Source organism: Abramis brama (assembly GCF_963993115.1).
Source record: "Abramis brama genome assembly, chromosome: 6".
In the NCBI taxonomy this organism is placed as follows: domain Eukaryota; kingdom Metazoa; phylum Chordata; class Actinopteri; order Cypriniformes; family Leuciscidae; genus Abramis; species Abramis brama.
This window is the reverse complement of record NC_139968.1, coordinates 23,135,162-23,156,266: the sequence shown is the minus strand read 5'-3', so window position 1 is coordinate 23,156,266 and position 21,105 is coordinate 23,135,162. Positions and strand designations below refer to the sequence as shown.

Here is a 21,105-nt window from a genome sequence, read left to right as displayed (position 1 = left end):
GGCAGAGGGCTACACCACAGATGAGGAGAGAGATGCTTTGGAAAAACAACGGAAGAAGTGGGTGAACTTTCTGCTTCAAATTACTTTTTACGGTTGGGTTGAGAATTCAAACTTTACAGGCGCTGTAAAGTCAATCAGATTAAAATACATGTCAAGAGCTTGAGGGTATCTGGCACCAAAGTCTTAATGTAAATAGAGCACTAAATGTTCTTTATTAAACAAAAGACTGTCCCCTGGGTGCTTAATACCAGTTGGGACAGTATATTCAGGTCACACAGCAGAAATCACATCCAATAATGCATCTTATGGTGACACTAGTCCAAAAAAAACAAAGCACATCTCCGTATTGTATGATAATACTATTAGACCCCTCTCTTGTGTTTTTATGGGCCCTGTGCAGTGGTATGGAAATATTATACCGTTCACTTGTTTGAGAGGTATTCACTGCATGGTTATTTTGAGGAAATGAGGAACTAAAACTGTGTCATTGGATGGCTAACTTTGTGAAGTAAGAAAAACATTTTCATATCACTTTCAGGTTGGTCTCAGATCACTTTTCAGAGTTGCTGTATAGTTGATAAATCAGCCAGGTTAATGTGTGCCGTTTCAGTTTACAACGATTCCCTAATCCTCCAATGAACTTCAAGGGTCTGCTACAAAGGTCACATCCCTTGAGATAGCAGAGACTTGACACTATTCACCTAGGAAATGGTTTTTAACCTACATAAGAAACTGATAAAGACACCAATGATGCATTTAGGATTATGTTAATTGCCTGGCTTCAAGCCAGAATGCTCCTCGGGTTTCATGCAAAAATTTAAAAACAAGACTCTTTTACATTCTTGTAAGAGTGAGCGATGATATTATTAAAGCCTTGAGGGTATTCCTCATGCCGGCAGCAAAACGTTTTAAAATACAAACTATAAATTACTTTAGATGGGGAAAAAAAACTGAATTCTCTTCAAAAATGTACCCACCAACCAGGGATACTAATTTAAGTCCACTTCCTGTCCTGGGATCAATCATTATAGCTGCACCTGGAGAGATAAATTCATTTTTAAAAACATGCTTTATTCAAACTTAATGAACTAAATATACAAAAAATAATGAGGTTGCAATGGAAAAATGTATTGGAGGTTTGTTATACCACTCAGTATCTTTTTGTCCATGTAGCTGCTTTGTTTTGGTGCAGCTTCCTTTGGAAAGCTTGGGAATGTCATGGGAAGAGTTTGCCACCTGCTGGACTTGCACGGGAATCATCTTAGCGGAAGACACTGCTAGCTATTGTACAACTTGTCAAAACCTTTTTGTAGTGATTCTTCCCATGGAGCCAACGTCAGGACGTGATGTTTCGTACGTCATTTGCGCCAACTTGGGACAAACCATCAAAATCCAGGCGAATAGCTGCATCGGGAGGCAATAACATTATATGTCAGTTCCTCAAAATCACCTCAGCACCAACAAAACAAAGACAGAAAAATGATAATCCCCATGGTTGAAGAAAAACCACATTTGTGTGACAACATAATGGAAAGTGGCCATCTGGCTTACATTTCCCAGCATACCTCTGCTGACGGTCCTGGTGGAGTGCAGAAGAGTGTCCGTCAGTGCACCGCAACATCCCCAGGGCAGCATTACTCGGTGGAGAGCCCTTGCTTCCTGGCCCAGGCCCAGCTGATTAAATACACAAAATCCAGCCTGGGTCTGGAGCTCTTCACGAGCAGATCGAGGTCCGATTAGTCAACGCGCTGATTTAAATCAATACCCGTTCCGAGCAATTTTTTGGCGCTGGAGCAGGCCAACATTTCCCAGCCAGCTGTCAATACGCTCAAGTCCGTGAAAGGGTCCCCTCGAATCCAATCAACCAAGTGAGAGCGCACTGAGGATCTTGTTACCATGATGACCCCATCCAGACCTTCAACATGTACATGTGTGTCGCATTTAACATACTCACCTTGCTCTGGTAAAACACAAGAGCATTATTGGCACACCTGGACCGTCTCACTTGACATAGCCATTATTCCCAGAAACTCCCTGCTTATGTAAGCAAGATATGCATTTACAAGGGTCAAAGATGTTTTTCATAAACAAGTTATTAGAAATGTCAAGCATTCCCAACAAAACTAAAATAACTAATGAGGCATGTGGAATAAACATAGGGAGTCATTTCTGGGAGGCTCTTTGGCGCGTTTTGATACTAAAGTTCACAAGCACACAAAACTAAGTAAATACCAATTCTCGGAATTTCCTGTTACAGTTAACATTCTGTGTGCAGGTTCTCATGTTCCAGGATAGTTTCCACTGGGCTACAAGGAAGACCTCAAGAAACTAGTAGCTTTACAAGTATGACTCAGTCTTTTTGCATTCAGATTGGATTTCTGACTTTAGTAGATACAATAAAGCAATTTAATATGCAGTATTATACAAGAATTTGCCCTACCGTTGCACCTTGGGCCTACTGAGAAAAACAAATGCTGACACAATTTAACCCAAAAATAATGACCCCAACAAGTTTTTTAAAAGTCACGCTTAATTTGTATGAAAGACACTGACAAACATCAAACCAAGTGGCATCAGCAAACAAATGATGCTAGAACATTTTTCCAAGCGATTTTCATTACAATTTTAACTGGTCTGGAGTGTGAAGTCAGTTCCCTTCAAGTTCACAGAGGATTTAACTATGGACACGTTTTTACTTAAGGTGCAGTTACATTTGGCTAAGTATGTGAGATTACTATAAACACAAACAAAGACAGACAGACAAAAGTGACAAAGTAAAATGTCAACAAAGTGACATTTACACATTTTTAAGTGTCCGAATAAATTTTAGGGTTTCTGGTTATACATTACACCATTTGAGACAAACACATGTGAATTGAATAGAGTGACGTATACATGCGTCTGAAATGTTATCTTTTGTTTATTCTGTGAAATCAAGGGACAACATACGGAGCATGAACATTTCCAAAGGAATCCAAGCATCACTAATCACTATCAATGCAGTCTGAAATCCTTAAAATGTTTAGAGTTACACATGTGCAGTTACTCATGTTTCATAGGACAAATATAACACATAATATACATGGTTTATGTATAATCTTATGCATTTCTCTATCGGGTTAATATCGGTCTTATCTACACAGGCGAGGGGTTAAAGGCAGGCCAAAAAGGAATGCATTCAGCTCGAGTTTTATGGGACGTAAGCCCAAAATTATGACAGTCACTAAAAAAATATTCACTTTCTTTTTTCTTTAAAAAGAGAAAAAAAACATGGATAATAAAACAGGATATGAAAACATTAAATGAATGTACAGGTATTACAACAAATAAAATATACAAACTATTGCACAATGGAGGTATAAAGGACAAATACAGCATAAAAGGAGCGCTAACAAAATGTTTGCGATTATTTTTTTTTTATTTGAATGGTTCGGTTATCTTGTTTATTTATTTTTGTAACAGTAGAAGGCAAAAAAGCCGGGACCAAAGCCCCCAGTATATGAATAACACACTTGCCTTCATTACGTCAAAAAAAACCTTCATAGGCCAAAAACTGACGTTATCTGTGTCTGAGACACACTGGCTTTCGATTCCAGTCTTGAAGACGTACGGTTGAAGATTAGTGTAGAACTGGAATCAGATAAACCAGGGTTCAAAACCACCGCACGAGTTTCAATGTGAGCTAGGCTCCATCTAATACATTTTAAATAAGACAAAGTAACACTGTTTAGTGTGACACTAAAATGATCAGGGAGTGTCAAGCAGCTATTTGCGGTCAAAACAACACAAGCTAATTGGGAGTAAAGAAAAAAAAAAAAGAGGAACTAAAAAAAAAAAAAACAGAAAGATGACGTAGCTGAAAGTTAGCAGTGTACTGGGATATGTCACAGTTGTTCGTCTTAACATTACACATTTGTGTCCACAATGTTGGACATGAGCATCAATCATCACGCAGAAAAATTCGACCTGTAATGACCAACCACATTACAGATTCAAACCGAAGACACAGCTATTCCAATGATTCGAGGTTGGATGAATGAATACAGATCATTCACGGATAAAACGTGGTAATAGTACCAGTAAAACAGTCTACTGTTAAAGAACAGCAGATGGTACGTTAAAAAAACGTTGATATTACGTAGTACGATAATTCAATCGTACAAAAACACAGGTTTGAAATGTGCCAGGAAGTACCAAGTCAAATTCAATGCTGACTAAAAGTTAGGGCAAAGCAAGCAGTAAATGACAACAACAATTGCCAGTTTTTTAAAGGAATCTACTGCGCATGAATTCACAAAGTTCACATCGTCGCATTAATCTATTTTGGCTAATTTGTGCTTTTAGCTACCAACAGGGGTTTAGTACTCCTGACATTTTAACATTTAAATCCGTTCGGCAGATGTTCGCATTTAAAGAAAAAAAAAAAATGCGTTTCACATTCAAGCAAAAATGATATCACTATGCCACGTATTATGCCGAAACACACTTAGTAACGAATTGAAGACGACGAAAATCTAAACGGAAAAATTTATTGTCAGTTCCCTCATAGTGGCATCTGTTTTTGTTTTATGCAACCAAATTTTACACTATAGTGCAGAACTCAACAAAAAGGCTGGCTCATTAGATTGCATGTGTGAAAGACTTTCAGGCCAGTTGGCAAGTCACTCGCAGTCCTTTTCCCCAAAAATCGTTGATTTTGTACGTACATTTAGATAAAACAAGAGATAGAATAGATCAATTGAACGATAGTATGAAAGAACAATAGATAGAATGATATATAGAACACAGTAATCGATAAAACAATCGATAGATCGATAAAATTATACGACAACCGATAGACAGACGAATTGAATAGACAGAAATGCAAAGAAAAAAAATCTCACGTTTTTTTTTTTTTTAAAGAGAATGTAACATTTAAAGGAAAATAAAATAAATTCTAGGATAAACTTTGTCATGAGGCACCCCAAAAAACCTTACTGTTGAGTCCTGCAGTGGTGTTAACCAGCTAAACCTTTTAACATGGTAAAATAAAATAAAAAATATTTAAACAATCAGTGCAGTTGTAGAAGTTTTGATGATCCTTCTCATCTGAACAGTTCTGTGAAAGAAAACAAGTCAAACTCTTAAACGACGCTTTCGAAATCACACTGTCATTTGTTCAGCTTTCCGTCACGTCAAGATCTCCCTACAGACGTTTAGTCTGCAGGCTCTGCTGTAATTCCAGTGTGTACCATACTGACTACAGCCAGGGCCAGTAAGTTATCATTTAACAGATGCTTTTTATCCAAATCCACTTACAGTATGCTTACAGCGATTGAATTCAAGAAGAAACCTGGAATTAAGTGCCTTGCTCAAGGGCTCGTAGCGTCGGTAATTCAAGTTTCTGGTACGAACCGGGATCAAACCGTAACTTTCTTGACGGTTTCAGTCCCTTTTTTCCCCACCAGTGGAGATAGTGATCTGCAGAGACCAATAATGGTCTTTAAATGTCCATGGCTCTGTTGATGCACATTCACACACAAACACACACACACACTAATACACTTTAAATAAACTATATACTCCATCTGAGAGGTTAATGCAGTGCATGTAGAATGAGTTAGCTGATTCACAAACCATAGGCCGCCCTCCTGCACATGAACACAAAAGGATAGAGGTTGAAACTGTCAGGTACTGTGTCCCACTTGCAAGTATTTAATCTTGGTCCATCACGCACGCACACAATCTTCGCTGTAGTGTACAGAAAGGGTGGATCTGAGGGGATGGCGGTCAGGCGTTGGACATCTCGGCCTTGCTTAGAGCGATGGCCAGCTCCAGGTCTTCCTGCTCCTGCTGGCGCAGTCTCTTCAGCCGGTCCCGTTCCGCTCTCTCGCTTTCCCTCTTCGCCCACTCCATCTGCTGGGCTTCATTACCAAACTGGGCCGGAAAAACAGGAACACGCCACATTAAGACCCATCGGTCCCAAATTGGGGATTGCACAGTGGTGTGAAGTTGCGGTCTGAACTGATCGGTACAGTGCTTTAAAAAAAATCCAGCTTAAATGTACTAAATTGGTACATAGATTACACATATTTGCATATATATAAACAGCTACACAGATAATAATCTTTTTGTGCCACGTTTTACCAAAAAGTGTTTTGATATTAGAAGTCATCAAAAAACATTAAGCATGTACTTTCTGTGCCATTAGCAACACCAATCCATCTGGCGTTGAATCAACCAATGAGGTGAGTTTGGGGTATGCCTCTGTTTGTCCTAACAATGGAAGACCGTTTGAAACTTTTGATTTTTGCAGATCTGTTCGTGCTGATAATGGTACAGAAATCAATTTGCTTAATATCCGCTGATGAAAGATTAAAAATCAAAAGTGCAGTTTGATCTCACGCGTGTACAAATGAAAAATTTAAGCATGCATGACTCATTTTGAACATTTCTTTGTCAGTGACCTTCATTTGAAATTGCATAACAGCAAAATACAGTTTCACCACATGTTCAGACAGATCTTACCTTATTTCGCTCAGTTCCTGCAAGAGAGGAATGGATTTAAAAAACACAAAAGAGATTTACACCAAACTACCACGCAACCATCCACCGAACTGCACACAAATGCCGATTGGACACCAACAGACCACTACCACTGATGACTCATGATGGACCTTTTTAATTGGTCATTAATAGCGAATGATGTCATGAACGTGCATTGATCTCATGCAGCAAGAAAATGACAGAAGGAAAAGACATTACAAAGCTTTTTCAAATCGTGTACATAGATAAAAAGGCGTAATATTATATGCAACACAACATGCACACTAAGCTGACTGCAGGAGCATGAGAGCATTGCTAAACCACCCTGGAGTATATCACATACATAAACTCTAGCTACAAATGACATTAGAATTTGTTTTAAATGAATGGTTTAATAAAAATATAAAATAGTTTTTGGGTTGGGAAACATTTTCATAAATCTTGAAAACTTGATTTTTTGAATATACAAAGTAATAATACAGCTGGATTTATAGTAAAAAAATCATAATTTTCATTGTAAATGATGCAATTATCGTTCTTCCAGGGAGTTTTTGGTCACATGGTAAATCAGAGATGGTTTAGCAGGTCCATCGCACCCAAGTCATGCAAAGCGATACTAAGGACAGGAGGCAGGGCGAATGAAAATGATGCTACGTCAAACACTAGGATCAAAGCGGATTTGCAGTATGGAGCGCACACTGATCCCATGCGCAGAAAACAACAGCCTGAGAGCTGAGTAGTGATACTGACACTTCCCACGTCATACGATCTCCTCTTATCAACTTCGAAAATGGACCCCAGTCATTTTTGGGAATACTTTGAATTCAATTCTCCTCCTAAAACAACTTTTATGTGAGCTGAAAACACATAGGTTGAGATAAGATAATGATGATTACGCTTGTTCCACTAACTTGTGGAAGTGTGACTACACGGCAGATGTGTTAATACAATCTGCCCACACTTCTTGAAATATGAACTGATGACTGATAAGAGAACGGTGAGAACCAAAGTTGGTTCAGGAGGACTTCATTAGAAGGCTGAGTTGCTTGATATAAGGAAGTAAACAAAATAACTTCATGCTTTTTTTAACATTGGCAATTCTATAAACGATTTGCTCGAGGGAATTAACGTTTCTCATAAAGGCCAATCAGAGGATCAAAGCTGCAGGATCATGAAACAAAAATACTGATATTGGGAACTTTGATTAATAATACAAACACCAATGTTTGTTTAAGCTAACAAACTTTTGAGATGCAAGAAAATTTACGTTTCTTTTAGAAAACGATCAGATGGTTCAACTTTACGGACCATCAGGCGAAAATAGACAAGACACATCGGTAAAACAAACTAAACGAAATAGGAGACGAAAATACTGACATCACAGCTTTTGATTACACTACCACTGATGTTGTTTAAGCAAACAAACTTTCAGGTTGCAAGAAAATTTACAGTCTTCTTAGGAGCCAATCAGATTGTTCATTTTGCAGATAAAAAAAAAAAAAAAAAAAGAGCCGACAATACTGACATCAGACACCGACGTTTTGTTCTAGCTAACAGACTTTCGTGTTAATGACATTTTAAAATACCGACACTGGGCACAGATTATGCTTCAAACACTGACGCGAGTGAAACGGGTTTCTTTTAGAAGCCAGTGAGAGCCATTTTAGGAGCCATTTTGCAAACAATAAAGCTAAAACACTGACATAAAACTTTTAGTACAAAAAGCTTTTAGAGAACAATCTTTTGGGTTTCGAGAAAATGCATGTTCCTCTAAGATGCAAACTAATAAGCAAAAATACTGACATTTTCACATCGATTCTAATGATTAACACTGACGTTTTACAAGTAAACATGAAAATATCTGATGATTTGCTATATGATTTTAAACCCCTGTTTTGCAAGATACTACATTTTTACCATCAAACTAAAATTCGCATAAACTATATAGTATCTCATCTTGATTTTAAATACATTCCGCAAAAAAACAAGACACATTTGCATCAAAGCTAATAAAAAAGTCCCAGAAGAACAGCGAGAAGCCACATTAGCTTAGCTGAGGGCGCTTGGTTTCACTGAGAGCGACTGCTCCTCTTCCCACAAGCCCGTGCAAGTGCTTAGCAAAATGACACATGACATCATACCCATGTGCACCACAAACAACTGCATTTGAGTCACTGAAAGAGAAAGATGTCTGGCTGCTTGATTAGGGCTTATTATCCAAAATTCTGTGCGTTGGTGAGTTAATCACAGATAGATGGACTGCAGACATGGAAGAAAATAAATGAGTAGCCGGGACAAGGCGACAGACTGAGCGGTACAGAAGCCAATGGTGCGGTCTGCTCTAGGAAACCTCACTGATGGTCGCTAGAAAGCACTTTTTTTTTTTTTTTGGATTGTTGGTTGGGTTTAATTGGATTTTGGAAAGAAACAAGTGGACCGGACAAGAGAAGAGTATCACTAAGCTCAACTTACAGAGCTGAAGTCAGCAAAACCCAATGAAGAGTCTTTAGAGGCTTTACTTGAGGCAGATGGAGCAAACGGGTCTTTGCCACTAAACGGGTCTCCAACCCCCTTTTTACTCTGAAACGGATCGACGGGCTCGGCACTGAAGGGCTGGAAGGGATCGCTGGTCTTGGCCGAATCTGCGGATCCCGGCACGTTTACAGGAGTGCTTTTACCTGTTGAGAAATAGCAATTTTCGTTTAAAGGATTTACAGAGCATCTAAACCATCCGTTGCATTTCATTTCCATTGTGCTAGGTGAAATTACATGGGTTTAAAATCCTTGACTGTATAACTTCATAATAACTGTCAAATAAGCTCTGATTGCTTTATTCACTAAATAATAATAATAGAAATAACTTTAGAAAATTGAAATGAGATTTACAAAAATTGGGTTACCAACCCAGGTCTTCACAGCACAGAAGAAACCAGTCTGATGACTTTAAGACATTTTAAAATTCAAACAAGTATATTATGAATAATATATAAATAGTAATACAATCCCCAAGGACCCATTAAATTGATGAAAAGTGACAGTAAAGACATTTAAATGTTACAAAAAATATATATTTCAAATAAATAATGTTTTTTTATGAACTTTCCAATTATCAGATTTTCATTTCAACATTAATAAAAAGAAATGTTTCTTGAGCAGTAAATCAGCATATTTGAATGATTTCTGAAGTATCATGTGACACTGAAGACTGGAGTAATGATGCTGAAAATTCAGCTTTGCATTACAGGAATAAATCCTCTTAAAAATATATTAAAATAGAAAAAAGTTATTTTAAATTGTAATATTATTTCACAATAATGACTGTTTTTGATCAAATAAATACTGCCTTATCATGTATAATATCTTACCGACCCAAAACCTGTGAATGGTTGTGTAATTCTTAATAATATTGAATTATTAAATAAATAATCATCAAATAATTGTCATTTGCACATCTCTCCACAAGCTCAACCAAAAATCCCACAGTGGTTCAAACGTGTATGATGCGGTATCTCGATTCAAAACAACACTGAAATGTCGGTTTCTTTCAACACGCCCAACAAGAGCACTAAATATGGCTCGAACTCTGTTATTTATTTTATAGGAAAGCAGAATCTTTGCACAAGCAATTTGCTTATTTTAGAGATTTGCGCAAGAAATGTAATCACAAACCGGTGAGGATCTTCAGATAAAAAAAACTGCTTATGCATACTTATTTTTTCCCCCCTCTTGCACCATTTGCCGAGACTGGCATTCACTTGCTTGTGAGAACTTCAAACTGGTTGCTGGTTCCTCTAAAGGTGTTAACCGCATGTTCAATAGGGCTGTTTTTATACCAGACCAGCAATCAGTTTCTTTCTGTCAGTAAACGGAATACTAAACCACAAAATGACTCCACCCTGCTGAGGGGAAAGAGGTCAAAAACAAGCAGTGCTCTTTAATGATAGTGCATTAACACAAATAAAAGAATCAATTTTACAAACATTTTGGTTTGCATTTTAAATTCAAGTAATTACAGACCTTTTTTTTTTTTTAAATTAATCAGCAAAATACTGCTTGTCTATTGCATGTTTTCTTTTAATTTTTATTCAATTTGTTAGTATTGCCATTAAGCATGTTACTGCTCAAAACATACTGTATATATCAAAATGTTATGGTACACATAATTTAACGCCACTTATATTGTTCGAAATATGTTTTAAGAGAATGAAAAGGTTAAAATGTCAAATACTCAAGTGTGAAAAGTTGTGGCAGCTAGGCCACACTACCCACTTAGAGTGTGTGAACACACACACACACAGGAAGTGGGGAGGGGTGTGTAGATCAGCGAACAGTGCTGGCAGTGCATGCTAACCGCAGATCATCGAAGCATGTTAGCTATACCACCCTGAGCACACCGAACAAACCTCTTTCTCTAACCTCTATACCCAACTTTAAACCTCGGTTACACCAGGAAAGCACTCCCTTGTTTTCTAGGATAACAAAAAAAAAAAACAATGTTGCTGCAGAAAAAAAAAAAAAGAAAAGAAAAAGAGTGAGCAGCACAGATTCGCCTTTTCCTCCAACTGCCGACTGCAGAGAGGAAACAGCGCAGGTTTCGTTTTCTCCAAGTGATAATGTGTCCTTCCATTCAGGTTTGTTTGTGAACCGTTTTGGAGTTGGGACAGAGATAAGAACACGCCACTGCGCACTGGAAAACTAAAAAACTAAAAAGCTTAACTAAAAAAAATATTAAGGTTGTACCTCGATTTCCTGTTGACAACCAACGGAGGAAGAGCGAGGATGTCTTAGATACCATTATTGACAGGCAAAATTCAGTTTCGCCAGAAGTTGCAAGGCTTCCAAACGTGAACGTGTGTGAGCAGACGTCAACAACTTTGTTCAAAGCTGTTTTACTCTCACTGCTAACAAATAACTAGTCAAAAGAGATGTTACTGCTGCACTTTGAAGATTTTTCTTCTTAAATATCAGCGTCAAAAGCGTAGAGAGTGATCCACCCAAACAACATTCGACGGGTCTTTCATGTTGCTCGTTTAGATTGCTTGTTTTGTCTACATTTTGTTTATTGCACCAGGTTCCCAGCACAACAGCTGTGTATAGTTTTAGTAATCATTTACTTTGAGATACTAAAAACTAGTTTGATTAATCACCTTTTATGGTTAGATATGTATATAAACTTTTTGAAAAGGGTCACCGTTTGTTTGTGGGCCTCAAGATGAAGGTTAAATGCTTACCACTGGGTGGTTTGGGCCGCGGCGGCACGCTTTTCTTGGGCGGGAGGGCTGGCATGTCTTGTTTTCGACTGAAGGGGTCATCTACGAAGCCCTGTGTTAAATCGCAGTGGAAAGGAGAAGCAGAGGGACGTTATCAGGGTATAAGGTGCAAACCACGCAAATTACGGGTGGAACAATCAATCAAAACCACATCTTACAAATGTCAAGCTGCAAACACGTGAGAAAGTATATGCTTAAGATGGAAAAATAACAAATGAAAGTTGTTCACTACCTTCGACATTTGGCTGAAGTCTGCAAATCCGCTATTGCTGCCGAATGTACTGCTCCCGAACGGGTCCAGAGTACCAAAGAAATCTGGAATTGGCAGAGAAAAACAAATGAAGCATGCATCTTCTATGGTTAAATGTGTCCACAGAAATAAGTATCATACAGTTTGTCCCAAATGTATTTCAAAACAGCCTGTAATAGCACTAAAAGCCAAGAAAATGAAAAAAAAAAAAATATTACGTTAGACATTTTTAAATGTTTTGAGATATATTTGAGGGTCATATTTGTAATAAAAAGATGAAATTTCTTATCCTGCTCCCACTTTTCTCTGTCAATAAAAGTGGTAATTTGCTTCAGTGATACTTGATCTCGATAGGACTTCCTTTTATTTATTTTTTTATTACTTAAAATAAAGTTCAAGGCGAGGTCACTGATTTTTCGACCACTTTTATCTTAATCACAATTTTTTTTTTTTTTTTAAATAAGCCAATAAAAGTGGCCAAATAAATACTTCAAGTATTAAATGAGAATTTAAAAAAAATATAATATTATGGTCATGGGTCACTGAAGTATTTGAAGACTTTTACTGACTAATATCTAATTTAATAAATAAAATGACATTTATTTCATTATTTAAGTCAATAAGTGTGGTTAATATACACTCCTCCCCTTAATCACAATAGTAATAAAATAAAAAATAAGATGCATACTGAAGCAATCAATTAGGCGTATATATTTTCCATTTCAAAAATTCAAAAATGAGACAAGCATCAAGTTGCTTTGTTTTCTCTTTTCTTTTTTTTGCCTTCAACCCACAGGTTTAAAAAAAATGTTTTAAAAAAAAAATGTGCTGAGCATTTCCTGGCATCGCCTCAGTGTTCAACAATGCTGCAACCGAATGCTGCATTAACTGTTTACTGAAACTGCAGAGGAATTTCACATGGTTGGGGCAGCCAAAGGGCACGCGAGCGGACGTACTGCATGGGAACTCTTTTGACGGCTTCTTCACACAAGCACTCTCGAATTGTTCTCTGAGTGGTCTTCGAAAAAAAAGACACTGTGGGCACGAGGTGTAAAAGTTGCATCTTGAGTTGTGTAATGCACACTGAGCATGTCCCTCAAGACGTTCGCGAGTGAAAACAAACCATTTTTTGAGCTGATGCCAGATCACAGGTTCAAGAATGTTGTGTGCAGAAACTAAGAGGCTGATCTCCGCTCAGCATCTTCAAAGAAAGGGAGTGGCAGGGATGATATGATTCAGCTGAGTAAGTGAGAGACGTCGTGCAAACAGTACCTGGGCCTTTTGGTTTCGGGCTGGTGGAGATGAAGGGGTCGTTACTTGAGAAATGATGACTCTAAAAAACAGAAGAGAAGTCATAGTTGGGACATAAGCCAAAAGTTCAAACCTGAAGGGGATTAATGTGATGATGTTGATTTTCTGGGTACCTTTGAAGGAAGAGTGGCACTTTTGCTAAAAGGATCGGCATTGCTGAAGGGGTCAGGCTTTGAGGGTTTCTTGAAGAAATCTTCAGAAGAGGTCCTAAATGGGTCGGCTTCTTTGAAAGGGTCTCCGCCGAAAGGATCTGATAGAGTTTAGAGTTTAATGTAACTGTCCAGGGGACATTTCTGCATTCAAATATCATCATTTAGCCTACATTATATCATCTTATCATGTTTCTATCTTTAGCCCACATTTGATGAGAGTTGGGGAACTGAAAACCTAATTTATTACTAAGGGGGAACTGTGCCAAGGTACCTGAACATGATGTTCAATACCATGAAGCTTTGTGCAAGAACTGTGGTGTCTTTCATAAACAGAAATGAAATATTCCATTTTAAACATTTTCTTGCAAGGGAACCGTTACATGCATCAACAATGAGTGGCATTTCATAATTCATTCATTATTAAATTCATTTATATTGCTATGCACATACACATTTATTTAAAATGTAATTAATATTATTATTAGGGCTGTCAAGCGATTATATATTTTCTTTTATCTAATTAATCGCACATCAACTTTGGCTGAAAAATTACCCCCAAAAGATTATTTAAAGTCAAATGAGAAAGTGTTAAATGAGAAAAGCATCAAATAGACATTACAAAAAGTAGCTTTAGCAAGAAATATTTTATTTTATTCACCATAGAACGTATAACACAAACTTTTAGGCTACAACAGCCATGCTTTTTTCTTTTTTTCAGAGGCTGCACATTTAGATATATTTATAGACCAAAAGAGTTGTCACCAATATTCTTCAAAATACGTTACACAAAAGAAAGAATTTTTGGGGAAACTATTAATAAAAAATCTGAAATATTATTTAAATAAGAAAGTAAAACTGCCAGTAGATACAGTACTAGTGGTAAACGTCTAAATTAGTAGGTTGTTGAGTCATTCATTAATTCGATCCGTTCAAACGGCTGATTAAAAATTTCATTCAGGGTTGAGGTAAATGGCTCTCTTTATGAATGGGCCACTGAATCATTAGATCACCTGATTGATTCGCTCAAAACACATATTCATTCAAACGCACAACAGTTCTGCTCTGCATTAGTACGAGTCATGTGCTTCAGATCTTAAAGTGACCGCACCCTGACAAACCCGCTGCTGTGATGTCTGTCATTAATGTAATGTAAAACATTAATCTCACTGCTCTTGACTGAATCACTTTTGTAGCTTTAATAAGGATTAATCTATATTAAATTTTATTCAATTTATTTCTTATAACTTTATTCAATTCCTGTCCATTCCTACCTGTTAGATCAAATATTTAAAATAACTGTCTTTGTTGTTTCCCACATTAATTTGGAGATTACCTGTATTTTTACAATATGAAAATATATTACTTTAATATAAACTTTAATGTTATGTGATTAATCACAATGAATTACAGAAAAATGTGCAAATAATTTTTTTTTATAGTTTGACAGCACTAATATACATGTATGGAGATATATATATATATATATATATATATATATATATATATATATATATATATAAGTAAAACTGTATGCACTTCATGCATTTTGTTGAACTGGATACCTGCAACTGTGGTGGTCTGCTTTGAGAATGGGTCATTCTGGAACGGATCACCTACAACAACAACAACAACAAAAAAAGAGAGGGAGATCCGGTTAATAGACTTCGCAAAGGCTACAAAAGCTTGGTCCCACAAATGTGGAATTTGAAATTAAACAGGAATGAATTTACTTATTGCCATGGTGAACCCTAAATAATCAACTAAACTGTTAGTACAGCATCCAGACCCTTCGTATTTAATTTGAGCCGATTAAAAGATAAAGATTAAACGATTACACAACCAACCTTTGAATGGGTCTGTTTTAAATGGGTCTTCAGACTGGAAGGGGTCCGTGTGCATCTCCTGAGGGGCACTGTTGAACACAGTGGTCTTCACTTTGAAAGGGTCCTCCTGTAATGAGTTTAAATTACCATTAGCCAATGCGTTTCCTTTCTGGAAGACATTGTAGAAATCTTGTCACATTCATTTTTTAGTTGATTCTAGCTTTAGTCCAAAAACTGTCAAAGTAGGCCAACACTGTGTTCGAGGTCCAGCCGAAAATATTCTCTTTCACTAACTCATTGGAGAAAAAAATACTTGAAATAAGAATGAAGTATAAATTTCAGTCATTTTGTGCCTACATTTTGCAGTTTAAGCCTCGGCTGTTCCAAAAAACATAAGATGATCTGTTGGTCAGACAGTGCTGGGTTTCCAAATTGTACCTTTGCATGCGAGGCATAATTCAGAAAGAAAAGCAAGCAAGTTTTCCATCAGAAACCAGAGAATGTCAACAGGAATTTAATTGCAATCACGCGAGTAGTGAGGTTCATGCTTGCTAGTAAGAAAGTATGAGCATGAACATAATCATAAAAAAAGTTGAGTTGTCAGTTATAATAAATAGTAATAATTTATATAATAAATAATAATACATTAATACCAAATGTGTGTGTATAAAATGTTTTACATTATTATTATTATTATTATTATATATTTTCTAAATATATTTAAAATAATAATAATAATAATAATAATAATAATAATAAATACACACATATATATATATAAATACACACACTGCATATGTATATATATGTATATGTATATGTATGTGTATATATATATATATATATATATATATATACACACTATATATACAATATATATATACACACTATATATATATATATATATATATATATATATATATATATATATATATATATATATATATATATATATATATATATATATATATATATATATATATATATATATATACACACACACACTATATATACAATATATATATACACACTATATATATATATATATATATATAGTGTGTATATATATATTGTATATATAGTGTGTGTGTATATATATATATATATATATATATATATATATATATAGTGTGTATATATATATTGTATATATAGTGTGTATATATATATATATATATATATATATATATATATATATATATATATATGTATGTATATGTAAAAACTAGGGCTGTCAATCGATTAAAATTTTTAATCGATTAATCGCATGATTGTCGTGAGTTAACTCGTGATTAATCGCACTTTTTTTATTTGTTCTAAATATACCTTAAATTAATACTTTTCAAGTTTGTAATACTCTAATCAACATGGGCATGGATAAATATAGATGCTTTATGCAAATGTATGTTTATTATTGAAACCATAGTCAATAGAGCATGAAGACGAGACATGTTTCAAAGGTCATAGATGTTTTTTCAAAGAACTTGTTCATGTCTATTAGACACATGTAGAAAGAACAAAGAAATACCATGTTCCCATTACTTCTCTTTCTTTGCACTGAGCAATTTACTGACAAAAAAATGTTTAGATTTTTGCATGACAGGGCAGTCAAATGTACATTTAGCATTTATTATTACATTGTAGTTTGTCTCTCTCTGTGCCCATTTTGATGAAGCTAAATTCTCAGTATATTTTACTGTTTCTGTTGTCAAACAACGGAATGAATTTGAAATGGTGACTGAAACGCGACCCATTAAGACATAACCAGCTCTCCCTTCCAAGACGTTAATCTGCACAAAAATTCTGATAATCGAGCCGTCGTCTGGTGAAATCAAATACACATAAGCTAAAGACAATATCCGTGTATATTTGTAAAATTAGAGAAGCAACACAGGGACGTCACTAGGTTTGGAGGACAGGGGGGGCTTAGCCCCCAGGGTATTTGTAACTTGCGTTTATAGAAAATCTTACAGTGAATTTGAGTAAAAAAACAACCATGTATATATGTCGCTGTATTTGTCTCTTCAACCCCGTTACCATCTTCAACCCTGTTACCCTAGTCTAAATTTTTATTAATTATTTTTTTTAAGTTTATGAATAAGTAATTTAATGTTTGTTGAACTTAGTCAGAAATGTTCAGAGCAATCATAAGAATACTGATTTTAGTTCAAATTCTGAAGTTAAGCCACATCTTTGATCAAAAATGTTGCTGTCACAAAAAGTGCCCATTTCAGGTTCAAGTGTAAAATGATATGTTAATGTTATGGTGCATGGTACAATTTCTGGTAAGCTACACTTTTTTATTATTTCAATTCAATTCAATTATTGTGATTTGATTTATTATTGACTCATTTGGATAAATATTAGGTACTCGAGATAGGCGTTAATTTTTCTCAAGAAAAAAACAACTCACCTAATGTAAACATAGACAGCCCTATCAGATGGTAGTATTATTTAAGGTTAAAAATAACTCAAATTAAATATAATGTTTTTTATTATAATAACAACTTTATTTAATGATATAAGTAAAAATATAATAAATAGGCCTATGTAATATAGAACACATATTTAGCAAAATACTTTTTTCTTGCCAGCTAGGCTACGTGCTATTTCCTATATTATGTTCATTAAATGGCTTTCCTGAGGTAAATGTAACATATTGTTCTCCAGCTTGACCTCTTCACGCTGATAAAAAACACTGATTGATCGATATTATGTAGGCCTATGAGGAATATACATTTCGGTAAGTTGTAGCCTACTACTGTATCTTTCAACAGTGTTCGTGTTTTTTTACTATTAGAGATGATCGGTTCACGTGCGCTAGGGATCTGTCACGTAACATTTACAAGCGCCAAAACGGTATTTATTGTTTGAATTTCGTAATAAAATTGACAGAATCTGAGAGTTGAGATTCTTTTATATCATAAAGTAACCTGCTCTGTCTAGTCTGTCGGTCTCCGTGTCCTCTTTGCTTCGCGATTTTTCTGTGCGTGAGAAAATGGATGTGTGGCGTGAGAGCGTGTGAAAAGTGTCAATTGCGCGAGTCTCACGGTGAATGCGTGAGAGTTGCCAGCTCTCCAACTTCCGACTTTTCGGCTATTTTTTGTAGCTGGATATATATCATTTGTTGCGTCTAAATATGAATGAGGATACGGTTATTGATAAATCGAATTGTTATTGTTGTTCTTATTATCATTTAGGGGGGCTTAGGAACATTTTGGGGTAGCTTCAGCCCCCCTAAAATAGGCCTAACGACGTCCCTGAAGCAACATAATATCTGTTTAACTGAATTAAAGCGCTGCTCCTCCGCGCGAGACGCAGAGAGAGAGAGAGAGAGAGAGAGAGAGAGAGAGAGAGAGAGAGAGAGAGAGAGAGGCGCGTGCGCGCGTGCTGAGAGAGCAGTACCAGCGGTACCGGTAGATTCTCAGAAACTAAATAAGGTTTGGGCGCTTTGTTGAAGGAAAAAAAAAATCGCTAAAGGGGTCTGCAATGTCGCTAAGTTGCCAACACTGTGTATCTCCATTTCTCCAACTAGGGGTTGGGCCACGGGTCAAACAGAAAATATGCGCTGCGTTAATCGCCCGTTAAAAAAATTAGTGCCGTTAATATGATTTTGCGTTAACGCGTTATTAACGCGCTAACTTTGACAGCCCTAGTAAAAACATTTTTGTATTATTTCTTTTTTTTAAATAAAAGTGTGTGTGTGTGTGTGTGTGTATATATATATATATATACACAACATAACATTTTTATTGTACTTACAAATACATATTTATATAAATATGTATTAACAAAACAATAATGTAAATAAATATTTTAAAAAACTACATTTTTTACAGGTACAGACCTTGCATATTAGCTTGATACTACAATTAATAACCCATGGATTTAGTACGATACTATACAACTTGGTTTACATTCAAACTTGTGCAATATGCTTACTACTATGATGTATTGTGCATTCTAAAAATAAATATAGAAATAATGTTTTACAATCAAATTTAGTTTATTGACATTCACGCTCTGAGAGAGGCTTAAAATACGACCATAAATACTTCCAACTCAAACAACAACAAGAGAGAGACATCTCACCATGGCCCCGAAACCTCCGTTCTCCTTCTCTGGGAAGCCTTCGCTCATGTCGGCCAGGTTGGTCATGCTGCCCCCGTGGGTCCCGTTCAAGGTGCTGCTGTACTGCTCAATGCTCTTACTGATCTCGTGTTGGCTGTCCTGGATCTGGGAGAGTTTGCTCCGCGCCTGCAACATGCAAACACATCAGCTTTATCTGTTACATACTTACATGCTTAGCACATTCTTCTGACATTATTAAATATATCAGTTTCTGGTGTCTGCCTTCTAATTTCCTAGGTTATCAAATTTGCATGAAAGCGTTTGAAATAACAGACATCTTAAGAGGTTTGTCTCCCCCTAGTGTACACTTTTTGTTTCATACATCAAATGTTCCAAAGGCACAACCTGGTTGATCTCGTCCTGTGTGGCTTTGAGAGATTTTATGATAGTTTCTAGCTGAATCCTGCCAGCTTGTAGACTCTGCTCTAGCTGCGCTTCCTCCTGCTGCAGGCGGTTCAGGTCAGCCTTGGCCCGGCCCAGCTCTTCCTCTTGGCTCTGGAGGTCCGACTCCTGCGAATGGATCTGGTTCTGCAGGGATGAGATCTGAACAGAAATAGTATTGATCGGTTTAACGTTCATCGGCATGTCATCTGAGGATCTAGTAAATTGTCTTGTATGTTTTCGCTCACCATTTGCGATTCTTCCTGGCACTTCTGCCGTACGTCATTAAGCATGTCTTCAAGCTTGGCCTTCTGCTGGTCCATCTCCTCCAGCCGGTCCTGAGCGTCCTGCTTCTGGGCCTCAAGCTCCTGGAGGCTGGACGCCTCTCGGTCCAGGTCATTCTGCATCTCCTGTCAATCAAACCGCATCCAGTTAACAACGAAGCCAACATATAACTTGTGCATGTTAAAAGAAATAACGTTTAAAAAATAGATACCTTTAAATATAGTGCATTAATAATACATTTCACATTATTTTTGTTTATAAAAATTATTGATCAAATTTATTAAATAATATTTATAATTAATATAATTACAAAACAATGAATACAATTTCAATATTTATAATAATATAAGATTAGTTTAAATATATTTATAATAGTAAAATTTATTTATAAATGTATTTTTACAATACATTAATATATTACTGTTAAATATTAGTTGTATTATAATTAGGAAAATATACTTAAAATTACTTTTAAATATAATAATAATAATAATAATAATAGTAGGTGTATTTTAATATACTTATCATATAAAAATTATAAAAATTAGATAACTTAAATTGTATTACAAAAATGTAATAAATGTTAATTAATATAATTATAATACAAATAATAATAGTACAATAATTATCTTTATTATAATTATAAAAAAATTTAAAATGTTTATAAATGCATTTACTCATAAATATTAATACTTTAAGTATATTTTATAATTAATATTATTACAAAACAATAAATAATGACAAAATAATCGTATTGTATTATAAATATTATTGAAGTATATAATAGTAAAAAATATTTATAAATGCATTTTACTTTAAATATTAATAATACTTTAAGTATATTTTCCTGATTATAACGCAAATACTTATATAAATTACCTTAAAATATTTTTACTTTTAAATACATTAATAATAGTTTAAGTATATTTTTCAAATATTTATCATAGAATAATAATAAAATACTATTATATTAGTAC

At 35.5% G+C, this 21,105-nt stretch overlaps 1 protein-coding gene across 5 annotated transcripts in view; it reads right to left on the bottom strand.

The window, feature by feature from the left end:
- Positions 1 to 2,902: 2,902 nt before the first annotated feature.
- The window catches only part of eps15l1a (epidermal growth factor receptor pathway substrate 15-like 1a), a 29,195-nt gene continuing 10,992 nt past the window's right edge, over positions 2,903 to 21,105 (bottom strand). For 2 of the 5 annotated variants that reach the window (XM_084118066.1, XM_084118068.1), the window contains 11 exons: positions 20,092 to 20,253; positions 19,808 to 20,005; positions 19,424 to 19,588; positions 15,353 to 15,458; positions 15,071 to 15,121; positions 13,470 to 13,606; positions 13,318 to 13,378; positions 12,028 to 12,110; positions 11,757 to 11,847; positions 8,998 to 9,203; positions 2,903 to 5,916 (listed from right to left, as the gene is read on the bottom strand). In XM_084118066.1, the coding sequence (XP_083974192.1) occupies positions 5,770 to 5,916; positions 8,998 to 9,203; positions 11,757 to 11,847; positions 12,028 to 12,110; positions 13,318 to 13,378; positions 13,470 to 13,606; positions 15,071 to 15,121; positions 15,353 to 15,458; positions 19,424 to 19,588; positions 19,808 to 20,005; positions 20,092 to 20,253 (1,407 nt within the window). In that variant the 3' untranslated portion in view covers positions 2,903 to 5,769. Of the gene's footprint in view, positions 5,917 to 6,507; positions 6,525 to 8,997; positions 9,204 to 11,756; positions 11,848 to 12,027; positions 12,111 to 13,317; positions 13,379 to 13,469; positions 13,607 to 15,070; positions 15,122 to 15,352; positions 15,459 to 19,423; positions 19,589 to 19,807; positions 20,006 to 20,091; positions 20,254 to 21,105 lie in introns of all 5 variants that reach the window. The other 3 variants (XM_084118067.1, XM_084118069.1, XM_084118070.1) reach the window with 3 other exon arrangements.